Source organism: Toxotes jaculatrix, chromosome 8, assembly GCF_017976425.1.
Source record: "Toxotes jaculatrix isolate fToxJac2 chromosome 8, fToxJac2.pri, whole genome shotgun sequence".
NCBI lineage: Eukaryota > Metazoa > Chordata > Actinopteri > Toxotidae > Toxotes > Toxotes jaculatrix.
In genome coordinates this window covers 664,547-682,824 of record NC_054401.1, presented here as the reverse complement: position 1 = coordinate 682,824, position 18,278 = coordinate 664,547, and the positions used below count along the sequence as shown (strand labels likewise).

At 50.3% G+C, this 18,278-nt stretch overlaps 3 protein-coding genes across 8 annotated transcripts; 1 reads left to right on the top strand and 2 right to left on the bottom strand.

Moving 5' to 3' along the window:
• Positions 1 to 600: 600 nt before the first annotated feature.
• Positions 601 to 17,819, bottom strand: LOC121186036 (zinc finger protein 2 homolog). Of its 6 annotated transcripts, XR_005894399.1 has the most exons (11): positions 17,531 to 17,819; positions 16,698 to 17,103; positions 15,498 to 16,189; positions 14,780 to 15,091; positions 14,582 to 14,678; positions 13,926 to 14,227; positions 13,711 to 13,743; positions 13,645 to 13,677; positions 12,949 to 13,141; positions 12,111 to 12,792; positions 601 to 611 (listed from the first exon to the last, which is right to left on the bottom strand). XR_005894399.1 is itself a non-coding variant. In XM_041044625.1 (10 exons), the coding sequence occupies exons 2-10, from the start codon at positions 16,831 to 16,833 to the stop codon at positions 12,209 to 12,211; spliced, it is 2,382 nt and encodes a 793-aa protein (XP_040900559.1). In that variant the 5' UTR covers positions 16,834 to 17,103; positions 17,531 to 17,819; the 3' UTR covers positions 11,387 to 12,208. The 6 variants fall into 6 exon arrangements, 5 of the variants coding, with proteins under 5 accessions (XP_040900559.1, XP_040900561.1, XP_040900560.1 ...); XM_041044625.1 differs by lacking the exon at positions 601 to 611 and having other exon boundaries at positions 11,387 to 12,792; XM_041044627.1 differs by lacking the exon at positions 601 to 611 and having other exon boundaries at positions 11,387 to 12,792; positions 12,949 to 13,123.
• On the top strand, positions 654 to 1,629 carry LOC121186041. Its single transcript, XM_041044632.1, has 4 exons — positions 654 to 811; positions 903 to 1,044; positions 1,207 to 1,315; positions 1,437 to 1,629. Exons 1-4 carry the CDS (start codon positions 730 to 732, stop codon positions 1,563 to 1,565), a joined length of 462 nt encoding a protein of 153 aa, XP_040900566.1. The 5' UTR covers positions 654 to 729; the 3' UTR covers positions 1,566 to 1,629.
• tmem116 (transmembrane protein 116) lies at positions 3,665 to 10,666 on the bottom strand. The gene is made up of 11 exons (XM_041044630.1): positions 10,298 to 10,666; positions 9,312 to 9,358; positions 8,789 to 8,852; positions 8,103 to 8,234; positions 6,703 to 6,807; positions 6,451 to 6,500; positions 6,274 to 6,357; positions 6,052 to 6,187; positions 5,810 to 5,954; positions 5,563 to 5,642; positions 3,665 to 5,224 (listed from the first exon to the last, which is right to left on the bottom strand). Exons 1-11 carry the CDS (start codon positions 10,376 to 10,378, stop codon positions 5,057 to 5,059), a joined length of 1,092 nt encoding a protein of 363 aa, XP_040900564.1. The 5' UTR covers positions 10,379 to 10,666; the 3' UTR covers positions 3,665 to 5,056.
• Positions 17,820 to 18,278: the final 459 nt, after the last annotated feature.

Sequence of the window (18,278 nt, the reverse complement as noted above, 5' to 3'; positions counted from 1 at the left end):
CCACAACGTGTGTGTGTACATGAATGCATGTGTGAATGGGTGAATGGTGTGTAGTGAAAGGTGCTTTGATTGGTGCTACTTAAGCCCCTCCCACTTACCTGGAGACGGGGGTCCTGTGTTAGTCTGCTCACAAAGACACTGAACAGCGACCATGTGACTGCTTCAGCCAGCTGATGACACGATGACCACGCACCAGGGTCCGGTCTCTGGCTGGTCCTGGACCTGCAGGAGCACAGAGACATTCAGCAGTGTAACTGATCCAGGGCTGCAGCTGGTTATTAAAAAGTCTGGAAGGAAAACACTGACATGGTGTGGCGTGTCTCTGAGGCGGGGCGTGTGGTGCTCCTGCCTTCACTGAAGGAAAGGATCTGAAATCTCCTTCCTGTTGACTGATATACAACAACTTGAACACCGTTCTCAGTCTGAGTTATGGAGGTGGATTCTGGGAAATGCAGGAAAACAAGCTGAAGTCAAAGGAATCCTTAAAAACCTGAGCACTGTACAAACATGTGCTTTCACAACATGTTCAGCTCTCAGCTGAATGAAGTCTGGTTCTGGGAATTGATTGTCCCCTCAGTGTCCTGCTGTCTCCTCTGAAGTGATGAAACCTGCTGTGTTTACTGTCAGCAGATGCACTGTGTCCAAACAGGGAGGAGCGTCAGGACTCCATAAAACCACCCGTGTGTGAGACTGAGCTGAGACAAAGACCTCGTCCAGATTTAATGCGTCATGCTTCCCTTCAGGATGCTGCTGTGCGTCGTGGCTCTGGCTCTGCTGGCTGTGACGGTGGAGTCGTCCTCGTCGTCTGGCAGTAAGTCATCCAGAGTTCGGGTTAAAATGTTCTGTGGTCCTGGTTCTGGTTCTGGGACAGTCCTGTTTAAATGGACCTGTTTCTCTGACAGGTGGCTCTCGCAACTACAACTACGACCTGTCAGGCCCGGACCTGACCAGACTCTTTAACTCTCCAGTGCGTCATGCTGAGCGGGTGGAGAGGCCCATTAACGGCCCTTTGTCTGCGTTTGGAGTCAAACACTCGGGAGTTCGGTCAGTCCTCAGAAATATGAACAGGACGAGTGGAAAGAGACAGGCTGTGATGTCTGTCTGCGATGATTAACAGGCTGAGAATCCAAATGTTTCATGTATGTTTTATTTCACGTTACCATGCAGCGCAAATTAGACTAATGTGGAAATAAATGATCCTCAAAGGGTGACGCTGGATGATGACTCTCAGTGGCTCATCCATAAAGGCGATGGATACGGAAAATCCTCCCAGACCGTGGTGACGGACGCTCGACACATGAGCTCGGCCTGGGAGGTGAGAACCCAATCAGAAACCAGAAATGAGACGGGTCAACGTGTTAACGTGTCCAGTAACACTGCACCGTCAAACCTTCAGGTGTTTGCTCTAACCTTGTCCTCTCCCTCCTCCTCTGCAGCCTTCAGGCACTTCCAGAGATTTCGATGGGTCAAAGACAGTTTCTGATTTCGTGGCTGCTGGAGGTTCTGACTACAGGCTCCTCCGGGATAACTGCCACCACGCCTCTGGCCGTATGATGGGGCAGTAAACACTTTCCTCCTTGCACAGTGTGTTTCTTCTCTGCTGAACAGGAAATAAAGGTGAAACGCAGAGAGCTTCGTGGGCTTTTTATTTTCCCAGAGATGCACACAGACACACACACAGACTGTCACACACAGACTGTCACACACACAGACACACACACTTCAGGACTGTTCACTAACATCCCAAAGATTCAGCTGGCAGCTCTGTGCAGGTTCATCACAGCCACAGACCCACAGACTCCTCTCACTCTGTGGGATCACAGACACACTGAGCAGCATCCTCACAGTCAGCCACCGATAAATCTGATTCTACCAGTGAAACCAGTGAAACTCAAATATCACACACTGTAGCAGAACATTAAATATATATTATTACACACGTCAAAGTAAACCTGACTATAAAGAGCTCAACAATACAACAAGTCCTTACTCACACCGTGAAGAAACAACAGAAGAAATCCGCAGAGAAACAGAAGAGTAATCCCAGAGGTGCAAACAGGAGGAGCAGGTAACAGGTGAGTCCAATCAGAGCGGGGCAGACAATCACAAAGGCAGGAACTAGACAAGGGTGAGGGACAAGACTTCAAAATAAAACAGGAAATACTAAACAACACCCAGGAAACCAAACACAAGTAAATTACTACAAACTCAAACAGGAACCTGCTAAAGCAGAACACAAGAAACTAAGGAAGCGAAAAGGGTCCAAGAAGAGTTCAAAGCAAACCAGAGTTCAGAAAACTCAGAACCCCGTTTCAGAATCACAAATCTCTCTTCTGCTTCTTCTTCTTCTTCTTCTCATTAGTGTGTGTGTGTGTGTGTGTGTGTGTGCGTGCGTGTGTGTGTGTACAGCTAGTTTACTGTCTGAAAACATGGCTGATCAGGTCAGAGCTCTGCTGGGATTCACACTGTTGCACAACAAAACTCGTTTCCCTCTGTCTGTTGTCTGTCGTCTGTCGGGATCTGGAAGGTTCCATGATGTGACTCTGGCCGTTCAGCAGAATCACTGCTTTCACCTGTGACACTCAGAGTACGTTCAGCTGGTCACTCTTTGTCCCAAACAGGCTCCTGTGCTGAAGACATGAAGGTTGTCCTTGTCCTTGTCTCTGTAAATGAAAACACATTCGTCTCTCAGCTGCTGTGACGTTCATCTCCACAGTGTCCTGCTCTGTCTCCTCTGACGTGATGAGACGCAGCCAGGTGACAAACTCGGACTCTTACCTGGGACAGACGAACATGACTGTGTCCAAACAGGGAAGACCCCGGTGACCTGTCGCAGTCACACCTGACCAACCTCCACAACCAGCAGGGTCCAGTTCATCCAGAGCTGGATCCTTCAGCCACACTGGAGTCAGGTCAGTCCACATACACTGAGAAGACAGAACATCTAGTTTTATATAAATATAATGAGTCAACTACTGAGAAAAAATTTTCCTTTCTTCCAGCAGAGGGCTCCAGACCCTGGGTCATCAGAGGAAACTCACCTCACAGACACAGTCACAGTGTGTGTGTGTGTGTCTCCACCTTCAGCCTCGTGCTGTTTGTTCCAAGCTTCTTCCTGTTCGTTGTGAGTTTCATTCACGTCTGTGCACATGAACAGACGCTGGTTGAAGGTGTGTAATCGGCTGTGGTGACAGGCTGATGGAGATTACGTCACCGCACAGTTCACAGGAGTGTTTGTGGCCTCAGCAGAGACAGGATGTTTTTAATTACTCTTCTCTCTCTCAACGATCTGATTCTGCGAAAAGTCAGTGACATTTTTAAAAATACAAGAATTCAACGAGTGCTTCTGTCCATAAATGATGAAAATGTTAAATAGATGCTTCACCTCTGATTTTCTGCTCTAACAGGATTTTGTTTGTTTGATTGATGATTTTTCGGAGTGACATGTGAACCAAAACTTTGGACTCTGTTTTCAGGCCTCAGCACAAACCTGTAAACCTTGTCTCACTGTCTCACTGTCTCACTGTCTCTTTAGTGGGACACGAATCAAACAAAGCGGTTGTTCCATTACTGGAGCTGTTAGTCCCTCTGATCCAAAACCAGTTCAGCTAATTACAATCTTTTTTTTTTTTTAAACCAATGATATTGAAATGAAAAGTCATCATCATTTCCGTCTTCATTTATTACAACGATGGTTAATTTATTTTTTCTTGACAACAGACAAAACAAAGCCTCATAATGTTCAACCCAGAAAACACAAAGATCCATCATCTTTCTGAAAACATCTAAAACACATGAACTCAGGTCAGTTTATATCTGACTCTGATGGACGAACAGTGAACCAACATGCAGGAACAGGACAAGTCTTCTGGCTCTCTCTCTTCGTGTGAACGTGAACGAGGCCTCAGACATTTGGAAATGTTTGGAGAACATTTACTTCCCTTCAGCGTCTACACAGGTGAGTTGTGTTTTTATATAGAGACAAAGGAAGAAGTTCAGTGTTCAGTGTTTCAGAGAAGCTGAGGTCTGACTGAAGAGGAAGCTCATTGTTCTGCAAACTCCCACCGCAGGGATTGGCCGAGGGGGAGCCCCCCTCCCATCAGATAATGAGTGAGGCCAGGCTCCTGCGTCAGGCGGCACCTCTGTGAATGAAGCGATGGTCATGTGGTGCGGCGGCCTCAGACTTTCTGCACGGTTGGTCAGCAGCTACGCAGGACGACGCAGGTCAGAGCTTCATCAGTGGCATCACTCACTCATCACCTGCAGACTCTGACGTCTGACAGGTTCACTGTGACCTCTGACCTTCCGTCATACACGCAAAAACATTTTTATAATCGCAGACGTTTGAACTCTAATTTGCTCAAAATGCAGAATGAAAACGAGTCCATCATCCGCACGGATGGACATCAGCGAGACAAAGAGACAACACAACGCTGAGGAATGTTCCCTGTGAAACGTCCCGCTCCGGCCTCTGGGAAGAAGAACTGAATCTGATTAAAAACACGTTTCAGGATGGAAACAAATGTCAGCCAGTCGTTAGAAAGCGTCAGGATGCTTCAGAGCCGAGCGTCACTCACTCAACCGGTGAAATCTTTACAGGAGAAGATGAACTGAGTTTCTACTTACAGACTAAAACTCATTAAAGTCTCTTCCTCTGTTCACTGAGGACGTGAAAGCTGATAAAAACTTTCATCCATCACAAACATTCCACTGTACAGAGACGGACCACCAGGGGTCACATGACCTGGATTAAAACAATAACACAAACCACCTGTGAGGTTCGTCAGTGCTGAGTAAAAGTCGAGTCTCTTTCAAATCCTGTTTTCTTTCTGGTTCTTCCTCTTGGTGTAAACTCCCCCTCCTTCTTCTTCTTCCCTTTTTCTCGCCTCAGTGGTCCAGGATCAGAGGTGGAAGTCTTTGTCCTCTGCAGAGGAACCATCACGGGGTTTTCCCTCTCAGTGAAAGTGAAAGTTCAGACTTTCCTCTCCAGTCTTCGCTGCAGATGATGAAAAACACCCACTCAGTCTCAGTCTCAGTCCGTTCCGTCTCTCGTCCTTCAGCTGATGTTGGGGAGAGTTTGGTAGCTTCTCTTCTGTGATCGCAGCAGAGGCGTCTGAGTGTCCACGTCTCGAGATATAACCGTCCTGCCGGCCTGGCGGAGACGTGCGCGCGTCCATCCATAAACCAGACAGTTGAGGAAACCCTGAGAGGCCGAGGTGGACGCCTGAGGACAGAGGACGGACTCAGTTCACTGCTGTGACAGAAGAACCGTTCTAACAGTTTTACATGTTTTGTGCCAGTTGTTCTGAACTTTTTTGGCTTTATTCTTTTGTTTTATTTATTTTATTTCTCTCCCTCTGACCTGGCACAGGCCCAGGGGCCAAAGGTGCTGGGGGCCCCTGGACCAGAGCTTCTGCTTTATGGTGGATGGATAATGTCCACAGAGAGGAAAAGACTGTCCAGGTTGTGAAACGGTTTCTGAAACCACCACCTCACCCTCTCACTCTCTCACCCTCTCACCTCCTCACCCCCTCCCCTCCCCTCCTGTAGCAGCAGACTGACCTGTGATATGTAGAGGACGACCCCGGCCTCCCCCTGACACGCTGAGGGCTTCACCAACCGTAGAAACGCCAGACTAACAGCTGAGGGAACAACACACAGACACTGATCAACATTTTAGGAAACTGACGCCGCGACTCTGCTGCTTCCATCACTGAGTCATTGCAGCCAATCAGAACTCTCCAAACTCCAAACCCTGTCGCCCCCGGGCGGTAACCATGGTGATGTGAATTAGGATGAAGAAACACACCTGGGCCCCAGCAGAGGACGAAGACCAGCGGGTACAGGAGCATCCGCCGGTCCATCACACGGAACGAAGTCCGCTGCTGGTTGCCTAGGTAACCGTTTGACGTGACGACCCGCCTGTAAATGCGACAGGCTTTTACCACGAACACCTGAGGACGGAGAGGAGACGTGACGTGAGGCCGCGGTCTGAGCTGTGATCCGGATCACTGACAAACCCTGATTGGGTCAGCTCAGCGTGAAACTCACTGTGATGCCGAGGAGAGTGAAGAGGAAGGAGGAGAGGAAGACGCTGATGCCGTAGGTGTGCAGCAGGCGGCAGGCTCTGATTGGCTGCTCGTGCTCTGAGATCAGGTACAGTGCCCCCGTGTCCATTAGCAGACACCTGGTTCGGTACAGTGCACAGTGAGGGTCAAATTTCATCATCTGACTCTGCACAGGTGAAATACAAACACCTGGACGTCTCCTCACCTGTAGGGCTCACTGAAGTTGGCTTGGCAGTGGCTGATGTTTCCTTGTATGAACACAGGCGTCATCAGCAGCAGAGGAACCAGGCTGCAAACAGGCCAAACATCTGTTAACATCTGTCCCTCACAGCTGCCAAACAGCAGCGTGAAGGTCAGGCTGCTTCCTTCGGTCTGTACTCACCCTGAGAGCAGAGCCGTGCTCTTACCAGCCGTGCTCACCCTGTTGGAAAACTGGACAGAGACACAGGAACAGCTTCTTTAGCAGGAAGAAGAATCAGCTCCACAGGTGATCAGCTGCAGACTGAGAGGTGTGTGTCAGGTGTGTGTGGGTGTGTGTGTCAGGTGTGTGTCCGGTGTGTGTGGGTGTGTGTCAGGTGTGTGTGGGTGTGTGTGTGGGTGTGTGTGTCAGGTGTGTGGAGCGGTCGGTGTCTACCTGTACGGGGTACCCATCAAAGCAGCTGTAGAACTTCTCTCTGATTCCTGTGTAGAGGTTCCACACGTAGTTGAGTGTGTAGAAGAAAGAGGCCATGTACAGAATCTGGCAGAACAAACACAGAGTGAGCGCTTTGGTCCAATCTCACCTGAAACACAGTCTGTGCTCTGTTCACCGCGGAGTCACATGTACGCTCAGGCTGCCCGAGCAGTGAACGCCCCACACAGCCCGAGCAGTGAACGCCCCACACAGCCCGAGCAGTGAAAGCCTCACACAGCCCGAGCAGTGAACGCCTCACACAGCCCGAGCAGTGAACGCCCCACACAGCCCGAGCAGTGAACGCCCCACACAGCCCGAGCAGTGAACGCCTCACACAGCCCGTCGCTGACCCGGGCTCTGTGCCTCTGAACAATGGATGTAGGTCAGGAATGTTTTGTGGACTTCTTCTGTTTTCCACTCTGCGGTCTGTCCTGGTTCTGCTGCCCCATTTCATCCCAGACTGACCCAGTTCAGGATCGGTTCTGAACCTGGTCGTCTGGGACAAACTGCCCAAAGCATCAGGACGGGACGGGGTCACTTCAGCCAGTGATCTGTTTACTGTCCAATCAGCATTTCACCAACGTCTCACTGTGCTCTGAGCAAGACGCTGCTGAGTAAACAGCATGTTCACAGGGACGGACAGTTTGTCCTCTGAACAGCTTCCTGTCTTCCTGCCTTTGCAGTGTATCAGGTCGGTCACTGAGCAGGAAGAAAAAAGTGTGTAAACTGCAAACAGGGAAACACGAGGGTCAAACCATCATGCTGAGTAAACCCTGCAGCATAAAGGCAGGTCCCATGCAGTGCAGTGGTCAGGACTCCTGGTTTTCACTCAGGTGGCCTGGGTTCAGTTCCTGGTATGGGAACAGGAACCTTCACACTTATTTATGTGGTTGTTCCCAGACGGGGATTTCAGCCTTTAGACGAGGTGGAGTGGATCATTTTGGTAAATGCATGTTGTTCATTAGGAGCTTGGTTTGCTGTGTTTTCTGGTGCATTTCTCAGCAGGAAGTTGAGATTTTCCATTTGTAACCTGTCTGTTTTGCTCAGGAGGATTTAGAGCACGTTTTATTTGACGGTTCCTTATTTAGTCTGAATTCTAAGGAAGCAGACTGGTTTGTTTTGAGAAGAAGGAATCACCTCAAACTCTTCCAAAACTTTCCCCAAAAATCCAGCGTGAGAATTCAAATGACCTGTTTGAAGTGTGGATGTTTGACTCTGGTGTTTGACTCTGGTGATGTTCATCAAAGAAGTTCCCAGAACAGGACGAGACTCTGACTCTGATGTTTGACGGGAACTATTTTCAGTGGCGGATTGATCCACATGTAGTTCTGTGTGTGTGTGTGTGTGTTGTGTTGTATTACCTGTTCCACAGTGTGCAGGTTGTAACAGTGTGTGTTCAGTCTGTTGCAGTGTTTAGAAAACAGAACGGCTCCAAACAACCAGCAGAGCGCGAGCAGCAGGTCGGACACACTGAGCAGGAACAGAGGCTGCAGCTACACACACACACACACACACACACACACACACACACACACACACACACACACACACACACACACACACACACACACACACACACACACACACACACACACACCATGATGGTACAGTTTGAGTATTTCTTACTGGTTCAGGAGAATCATGCTTATTTCTGTTTCAGTGTGAATGTTCTCATTCATCCAGGTCATAGTTCTCTCTTTGAAAATTGAATCGAAGGCAACTGGACATATGTTTGTCTGGGAAGACGTTTCGCCTCTTATCCAAGGGGCTTCAGTTCGTATGCATCGGTCTATCTAGTCCGCACTAGTCTGACCAAGAGGTTCTTGACAAACATATGTCCAGTTGCCTTCGATTCAATTTTCAAAGAGATTTCTGTTTCAGCGTTCGTAAACATGATGAACATCTAAATGTGCTGTGTGAGGTTCCACAGACGTTAGCTGGAACGTCTGCACTCTGACTCTGTGGCTCGTGGCTCAGGTTTGCAGAGGGTCGTATATTTAAACTGATGACTGAACATCACAGACACAGACCAAACCGAGCGACTGACCTCCGGCGTCCGGCTGAGTCTCTGCAGCATCACACAGACGATGATGGAACCTGAACCCAGAACGCTGCAAATCAGATCCACACAGGTGTGTTACTTACTTCATCAGTAACACAGGGGGTCACATGGTCACACATGGTCACATGGTCACACATGGTGGCGTCATCTTCTAAAAAATGAACTTCTGTCCTGAGCTGCTTCTGAAAACTTCACTAACATGAAAATTCTGCAGAAACTAAACCAGTGAAACATAAAGAGCTGTAACCACATTATTTCCTGTTGACTGGAACATTTCCTCTTCCCATTGTCTGAGTGCTGTGACCTCTGACCTTTCACCATGTTCCCATTGGCCCCTTGCAATGTGAACAACCCAGAGCTGAAAGCGTGGTGTACTGAGGAGTGTGATTTCACAAACATCGGAGTAAAAACTACACGTCTGATTTTTTTGTGTCATTCACGAATCTGATTTTATTCCAGTGAAACCAGTTCACCCATCAGGAGAATGCACCAGTGAGAAGTGACTGACCTGAGCAGAGCCATGACCAGCTGGATCCACCTGACTGCGTCATACACCTGCGGACAGGAGACGTTTGGTTTAACTTCACCACAACAGAAGTCCCCGAGTTTCATATCAGACACGAGTGTTTCTAAATGGAGTTTCAACAACGTGAAGCGGCTCACTGATGAGTTCCTAATCACACAGGAGCAAGAGTCAGGCGGAGACAGTGCGTGGGACTGTGGACGAACAGAGAAACAGACTAATCACACTCGTCCTTTAAATTCAGGTCTGTGTTCGCTGCAGATGTGAAGTGTGAAAGTGTTCAAAATAGAGAAGAACACAAACTGTGAAAGACAGAAAATCCCCACAGATCTGAGTGAGGAGCCGCGAGCAGCAGCTGCTTCAGTCCTCTGTCACAGTCTCTGACTGAAATCACTGGCAGCAGTTTGTTCTCCTGCTGTTACACCTGAGCTTCACACTGTTTTTACATTAGATTTTTTTTTTAATGTTCTCATTCAAAGTGCTGCACTCTACTGTTTCTTTACTTTAGCTTCAGTTAGCAGAAACACTGGATATGAAAAACATGATGATTAAACTAATGCTCACTGGGAACGTTTGTCTCTGATCAGCATGTTTCCCTCTCAGATGGATTTATTTGATGAAAAACTTTATCGAACTTACTAAAAATAAAGATCATTTATACAGCCAAACCTTTTCTGTGTCCTTCACCATCTCCTGACTCTTTATTGATCTAAAGCAGGTAAAATGAGCTCCACAACATTAAACTGCTGCTTTCATGTGAATGCATTAATAATAATGAAAGTACAGTAAATACTAACTTAATGCTGCATCATTAGATTAATATGAATTTGACGTCGGATACTTTCAGTCCTTCTGTACTTTGGTAAAACTCTGATTATTTTTACGTGGTGTTCTGACTCAATGCTGACTGAACAGTCTGAGTGTCTCTGGTGTCTCTGAGTGTCTCTGAGTGTCTCTGTCTAAACTCTCACCTCGGTCCAGTCCTGAGCTCCGGTGGTGTTTTTCACAGTGCTGTTGGGGAAATCCTCCTGCAGCCTTGGTGCAGTCCACATGCTGAAAACTCGCAGGTTTAAAAACAGGGATGAAAATGAGTCTGAGTCTGAGACTGAGTCTGAGTCTGAGTCTGAGTCTGAGTCTGAGTCTGGCTGTAGTCTGGACCTGAAGCTGTCATAATAAACATGCAGCAGCCTGACAGGGGCTTTTATCCTGCACCTGACTCCACCTACTGTCTCAGCCTGACTCCGCCCCCTGTGGGAGCTGGACCAGGAGGCCGGAGTCAGACCAGAGCAGGAGTCCTGATGAGTCAGAGAAGTCCAGTCCCTGTCCCTGTAGTGCCACCCTCAGGACAAATGTGAGACCAGATAAACCAGCATCATGTTGCAGCCTCTGGGGGACGTTAACACAACTTTGTTTTCAGTTTCTAGAAAATAAAAATTTATTTTAAAATGTTCCTGCTCCCCTCGGGTCGGGTTCTGATCAGGTCTACACACAGGTGCTCAGCCACGTTCACTACGACCTGCTGGAACTCAATGATCACTGCTCTGCAGTCACCAAACCATCAGCCATCCGGCCACCGTGATCACACCGAGCTGTGTTTTTCATTCTAGATGTTTGTTCCTGACTGAAAGCTGCTGGGTGAGCAGATGACCACCTTGTTACCGGGCAGTTTTAACAGGTGACCTACACACACAAACATCCCGCGTGAACTCCGTGCTGAGATCAATTTCTCATCCTTTGGTTCAAAGGTTCTCAAAGGAGTTTCCAGTTCAGACTCTGAGATCTGAAATTAAAACAGCTGGAAAACCTCTGACTGAACCCAACGGACAAAATGTTGAATTCTAAATCAGCAGAATGAGGAAAAGAAGAGCAGGGTCTGGACGGTTTAGCAACCTAACAGTCTCACACCGAGCTCTGTTCACACCATCACCAAAGAAACATGGTCAACTTTAATCTGGATTAAGCATCAGATCATTTCTCCTGATTCGATTTCAGTTCTATTCTGTTTATTTATTTAACGCCTTCCACCATCAGGATGATGTGATGAATAAAGATTCGTGACAGAAGCTTTGAAGGAACTTTACTGAACAGTTAACTTTACAAACACAGAGTTTCTGTGATAAATTAGTGAATCTGTCACTGACAAACTCTCAGTCGCTCTGGTTCCACCTACGGACGCTGACACACTCAGCAGCAGCAGAACGGCCTTGTGGGTAAACACAAACCGTCTTTGGGTTGACTGATCAACCCTGGAAAGTGTCCTTGAGCAAGGCACTGACTCCCTGCAGGCTGTGGGGGGGAGGGAGGGGGGGCTCTGTGGCTGACCTTTGACCTTTATATGGTGACAGTGTCAACAAACACCACAGTCACATGTGGCTGATGAATCTGTTCAGTTTCCATCAAACATCAGAGGTGATGTTCAAAACGTAGTATTTTCACAATAACAGCAAAGATTTTGTTGTGATGACTGATCACTGATCGATGACCGATCGATGACTGATCACTGATCGATGACCGATCGATGACTGATCACTGATCGATGACCGATCGATGATCGATGACTGATCGATGACTGATCGATGATCGATGACTGATCGATAAGCGATCGATTTCTGGGTGAGAAAATGAGCAGGGAGTCACTGTGATGGACGGCCAGGACGTTTGACCAGCTGACTCCATGGTCCTCATCTGTCCTTGTTAATGTGTGTCTCTGCTGAGCTGCAGTGGAGGGACAGTGGCAGTAACGGTGGAGCATGTCCTCTCAGTTTGTCCACAGGGATACTGGACCTGTTTTAAGACAGACTTGGAACATGATGGACCTGTCCTCTAAGGACACTCGGGGGCTGTCCAACCTCTGAGATTGTCTCTGCATCCTCGGGTCCTTCTCATGGCAGCGACGTTGGCGTTGGCGATGATTTCACTGACTCGTGTTTCTTCATGTGGTTGCGGAAGATCCTGGCTCCGCTCAGGTTCTTCTTGCAGATGTTGCAGAAGTACGGCCGGGCGTCTGAGTGCACGTCGACGTGGTAGGTGAGCTCCAGGGCGCGGCTGAAGCTCTTGCTGCAGAGCGGACACTGGTAGCGGATTCCCGAGTGCGTCAGCTGGTGGCTCTTGAGCGAGCTCTGCTGTTTGAAGGTCTTCTGGCAGACGGAGCATTGGTACGGCCGAGCGTCGGTGTGCAGCCGCTGGTGTCGGCGCAGAGCGCTGGAGAAGGTGAAGCTCTTTCCGCAGTCGGTGCAGGTGTAGGGCTTCTCCCCGGTGTGGATCCTCCGGTGCTCCGTCATGTGGACCTGCTGGGTGAAGCTCTTCCTGCAGGTGGGGCACTGGAACGGACGCTCGCCGGAGTGGATCCTCAGGTGTTTCTGCAGCGCTGACGCTTTGAAGCAGTCCCGACCGCACACCGGACAGCAGTGCTTCCTTTTACCGTCGCCACCGCTGCCTGTCTGCGCCTCTGAGCGGCCATCTTGTTCTGTCGGAGGAGAGCGGCGTGAAGAGGGAAACAACAAACACAATCAACAACATCAGTTACTTAACTCTTTAAATTAAGACGAGGCATCAGACTCACAGACACCTTCAGCAGAACAAAGACTTAATCAGGTCAGTCAGTAAAGTGAGGATGACGTACCAGTGAGCGCCGGCCTCCAGTCCTCTTCCTCTCCGTCAGAGTTTATCAAACCGCTCACGTCTCCTTCTCCGTTGTCCTCCTTCAACAGAAAACCACCACCGTCGCCATGGTTACCAGAGAGCGGTGCAGATTTGGGGATGAAGGACTGTGCGTTGGTAAAAAGGTCCTCTGAGTCCTGGAGGATCATTAGATTCTGTTTAACACAGGAACAAACAGACGACCTCTGACCACGCGCAGCCTGACGTTATTTCACTTCCTCACACGCTGATGTAACGAACCTGCCACAGGTCTCTGAGCACCTGCTGGGAATTTTCCACAGCTTTCCACCACGTCTCGCGTTCTACAACATTTCAACATTTTTCTGTTGCCTGAGCGACAGAGTCATCTCGAACGCTGACGCTGTCTGAGTCGTCTGGGGACAGATTTTACACATCCAGCCCAAAGTCACAGGTTCGCCTCCACCCGTACAGCACAGGACACACCCCCTGTCCTCACAGAGGGTGTGTCCTGTGCTGAGGAGACGGACAGACAGGAAACTGATGGTGACTGTACAGAGCAGAGCGTCACTTTCCCATCACTGCCTCCCATCCATGACCTGAATGCAGCACAGACATGCTGTGTGCTCCAGTTTAAAACAAACAAACTAACGAGCTTCACTTGAAGGCAGCATTTTGCCTCCACAGCTAAATGTCTTACCTGCTCATCCAGGCCTTCCTCCTCCTCCTCCTCCTCTCCCATCCTCCCTCCCCTCTCCTCTCTCTCCTCCTCCACAGTCTGCATGTTGAACCAGAACTCCTGAAACAGACAGACATCTCATCAGTTCCACATCAGAAACGTGACGCTCACATGCATCAGCAGACGCGGCTGCAGGTCGCGTTCACAGAGAGCAGCTGGTTCATGAGACGTGCTCATCTGTTCCGACTCGTTACTGCTGAACAGAAACCAATCAGCTTAAAGCTGTGTGCCTCTGGTCCCACCTTGTCGGCGGGTTCAGCGATGAGCCCGTCTCTGATGTGGATCTTCATGTGTTTGCGGAGCAGGCAGGGCCTCAGGAAGCTCTTGGGGCAGATGCTGCAGGGGTGGGGTTTGTCGGCCATGTGGATCTTCTCGTGCGCTCTCAGGCTGGCGGCGGTGGCGAAGGCCTTCTCACACACCGAGCATCGGTGCAGCTTCTCCGTCACGTGGATCTTGGAGTGCTCTTTGAGCCTGGACGGCCTCGGGTAGCTCTTCCCACAGACGGAGCAGCTGTGAAGCTTCTTCATACCAGAGAGACTCTCTTCTGCAGGACGGAGAGGACAGGGACAAAGAAAGGGACGGAGTTCAGGATCAGGATCTGGATCCTGAATGGATGTTAGAGCAGGAGTTTCATGTTGGCTGATTCCAGCTCAGATATGCTTTATTTCATTTATTAAATTCATATTTCATGTAACAGACTGAGGTTGATTTCAGTTGTATGGAAGCTGCTGTGCTACACACCATCACCATTTAAATTCTGTCACGCACAGAGTCTCTGCTTCATCAGGTTTAACTGTGCAGTGATGTGAGTGTTACACACACGCGTGTTGTGTTACTGTGACGTGAACGTGTGATTCTCTGTTTCAGTGTGAGATCTTTGGATGTGCGTGTTTCCTACCAGGCAGTGAAGGCACCGCGTCCTCTCTGTCGTCGTTTCTGTGCTCGACCTTCGGCTCCTGCAGCTCGTTCTCGCCATCGCCACCTGCTGACATCACCTGCGACAAAGACTCACAGTGAGACGAGTTAAACTGCGTCAGCTGTGCTCTTAGCGTGAACCTCTGCTCTTTCTAAACCTGTTATTTGAGTTCGTCCTCACCTGGCGGTGGTGCCCTGATGGCGCTGAGCCGCCTGGAGCTGTGGCGGCGCCGTGTCGCTCCCTGCTGTGGATCTCCTGGTGCTTCCTGAACACTCTCTGCATGGAGAATCGCTTCTTGCAGACGTCGCACTGGAACGGTCTTTCTCCGGTGTGAGACCTCACATGCTCCTTCAGCCGGGACGCTCTGCTGAAGCCTCGGCCGCAGACGTCGCAGACAAACCGCAGCGCCCTCTGGTGGAGCTGCTTGTGCTGCTGCAGCTTCTCAGCAGTGGAGAAATCTTTGTGGCACAGGAAGCAGCGATGAGGCGTCTCCTGATGTTGAAGACACAGTGTGGTCATTAGGTTTAGTGATGAGACAGATGAGACTTCTGTGTGTCTCCAGGCTGCGTCCATCAGAGGTTTTCCCAGACGCCATGCTGTGGAACTGCCTGAACGTTTTTAAGGATTGAGTAAAAATCTTTTCTCAGTCTGAGGCCACAGAGAATCCACTCACACCAGATCCAGCTCTGCCTTTTTCTGTTCTAATGTAGAGCTGTCGCACGGAATATTTCTCTAACCAGAAAACGTGTGCAGCTCAGCACTGGTCAGCGCGACTGACGTAACGTGACCCTGAACGTGCACAGCGTGTCTCTGTGATCACGACAGCAGGCTGAGCGTGGATCTGATGCCAGAGCAGTAACTCTGAACCGTACGGCTTCACAAAGCTTCATACACTCACCCTGCTCGCAGCATCTTCTGCTCGAAGCACGTGTTCTTCCTCTGCGTGTTTCTGCAGGTGTTTCCTCAGCAGGCCCGGCCGGTTGAAGCTCTTGCAGCACAGAGAGCAGGGGTGGGGTTTCAGTCCCGTGTGGAGCCTCACATGATCCCTGAAGGACGACGGGGTGGAGAACACCTTCTCACAGAACGAGCAGGAGAGCTGGTTCTCCTCCTTGTGGGTTTTCTGGTGATCGGTGAGGCCCGTCCTGGAGGCGAAGCGTTTGGGGCACAGCGGGCAGGAGAACGGCCTCTCTCCGGTGTGCGTGCGCTCGTGTTGTACGAGGTGACGCCGCTGAATGAATCCTCGCCCGCACACCGAGCAGTGGTGGGGCTTCTCTGCGGCGTGTCGGAGCCGGTGCCTCCGCAGGCAGCCCAGCTGGGCGTAGCTGACCCCGCAGTCCGGACACGAGTACGGCCTCTCACCGGTGTGAACCCGCTGATGCACCACCACATTTATCTTCTTCGTGAAGCGCTTCCCACACACGGAGCAGCTGTACGGTTTGTCGCCTGAGTGCGCACTCATGTGGTCCGCCAGCCGAGACGGACGAGAAAACTCCCTGCCGCACACTGGACAGCGGTGACAGCGTTTTGACTGACGGGCGCTCTGTGTTGATGCAGGTTCCTGTGGTGCACATGGCGTCTCAGCGTCCTCGCCTGCAGGAAACGATACAGACGTTAATGTCTCAGACACATCTATGTGATACATCAGCCCCATTTCAGGCTGAGTACTTTTAGAATCGGGCTGAATTCTGACCCAATCAGCTGATGTTTGACACGTAGGCGTCTGATTAACAACCTGAACGATCAACCACCTGCAGCACCTGGGTTCAGACACGCCACCTTCCTGTGCCACAGCAGCAAACATCTGGTGTGACTCTCAGCAGTTGGGAGACTTTTATTGTGAAACAGGAACTGCCTGATGTGTGGCAGCATCTGTTTGACCTGTGTTATAGGAATAACCTGTTGTCAGGTGTGGGATCTAAGGTGCAGGACCAGCTGTGAGGACGGTAACGTCTCCTCACGTGCAGGACTTCAGCTCCTCTCACTTCTGTATCTGAATATTCAGGTTTCAGACTGTTTTCAGAGAAAATGACGCAGCATCAGCTCCTGTACCAACAGAAGCTGATGTTTTTTCATAAAGCAGCAGGAATTAACCTCTGACCTTGAGCAGGAAGCTGCTGACAGTCCTCTCCTCTTCGCTCTGCTTCCACTGTCACTCCGTTCATCTCCTCATCCTCTGCTCGGTCTGCAGGAGGACGGCTCTCCTCAAGGCCTCTGGAACCAGAACCACCACACATCAGTCAGTGTCCTGACCCTCGTGTCCTGATCTGGCCTAAGTCTGACCACAGCACTGAGCATGCTCCTGGTAAGGTCTCACGTCACTGGATCTCAGAGCTGGACTGGGAGACGGACAGTAAAGACACGGAGTTCCTGAAGGCTCCGTCCTGATGACACCAGGTGACTGTGGACCCCAGTTTAAATATTCAGACAGAGCTCAGCTTCTGGCCTCTCAGGTGGTCTGGGACAGGTCTGCTTCCTGTCCCCAGAGTCCAGGCCTCTCAGGTGCTCTGGGACAGGTCTGCTTCCTGTCCCCAGAATTAAAACCAAGGACAGGGAAGCTTTTCATTTTCTGATTCTCACATCTGAACCAAGATATCTGAAGTGACTGAGATTTAACAGGACAAAACAATTAATCGATTAAACGAGGACATGATCGGCACATTAACGGCTGATGAGAATCATCACCCCACTGCCAGTGTTCGTTCCTCCGTCTCTTCTGAGCTGTGCGTTAATGCGTCTCATGAACAGTGACAGTCCAGTGAGGGACCGGAGGCTAACAGGCTAACATTTAGCATGCGAATGGTTAACTAACGCGTTAACGTCCGCCACAAACACGCACCGTTACCGTCGTTTTCAGGAAAGAGGAAGCGAACCAAGACGTCCTGAGCGTGAAAATCCCCCAGAAGCCACCGGCTGCTCTGACCCCGGTTTCACATCACGGGAGCGGAGCTCCGTCGGCTCCGCTCGATGCAGGCGTCCTGCTCTGAGACCCGTCCCGGACAGCTGCTCCGGCCACCGCAGCCATCTCCGTCCTCTACAGCGAATTACGCCTCGTATCTGACCGGAAAGCGGAGCTTCTCCGCGGCGCGTCAGGTGAATTCACGCCGATGTCAGGCGCCGTTAAATGACCGAAAACACACCTTACAGCGATGACGTCCAGGTGAGGCCAGCGAACACGGAGCAGACGTCCTCCTCAGTGCTGCCGCTGGCGGCTGGAAGGTGAACTGCAACAACACTGAAGCAGCACACAGCACGGTTCATGGTGTGTGTGTGTGTGTGTGTGTGTGTGTCCACAGAGGGCAGAGTGGCTGCAGGTTTTTGTCCCAACCAAACAGCAGCACACCAGACTGGACTCATTCAATCAGCTGATCTCAGTCTTCAGACAGCTGAGTGGTCAAACTGTGTGCTCTTCAACAGAAACCTGCAGCCACTCGGCCCAGCCCCCAGCCCGCGGCGGAGCCCTCTGCCTGCGGCGGAGCCCCCAGCCCGCGGCGGAGCCCCCAGCCCGCGGCGGAGCCCCCTGCTACAGGCAGATGTTTGTTGTGTCGCTCGGAGACTAACTGGTCTTCCACACAAACACATTTAAACTGGAACAGCTTCGTCTCTCAGCAGAAACACTGGTCCTGTTCTCACTGGAACCACAGCAAACAGTTTTCACTGAGAGCACAGTTGTTCCTGTGAC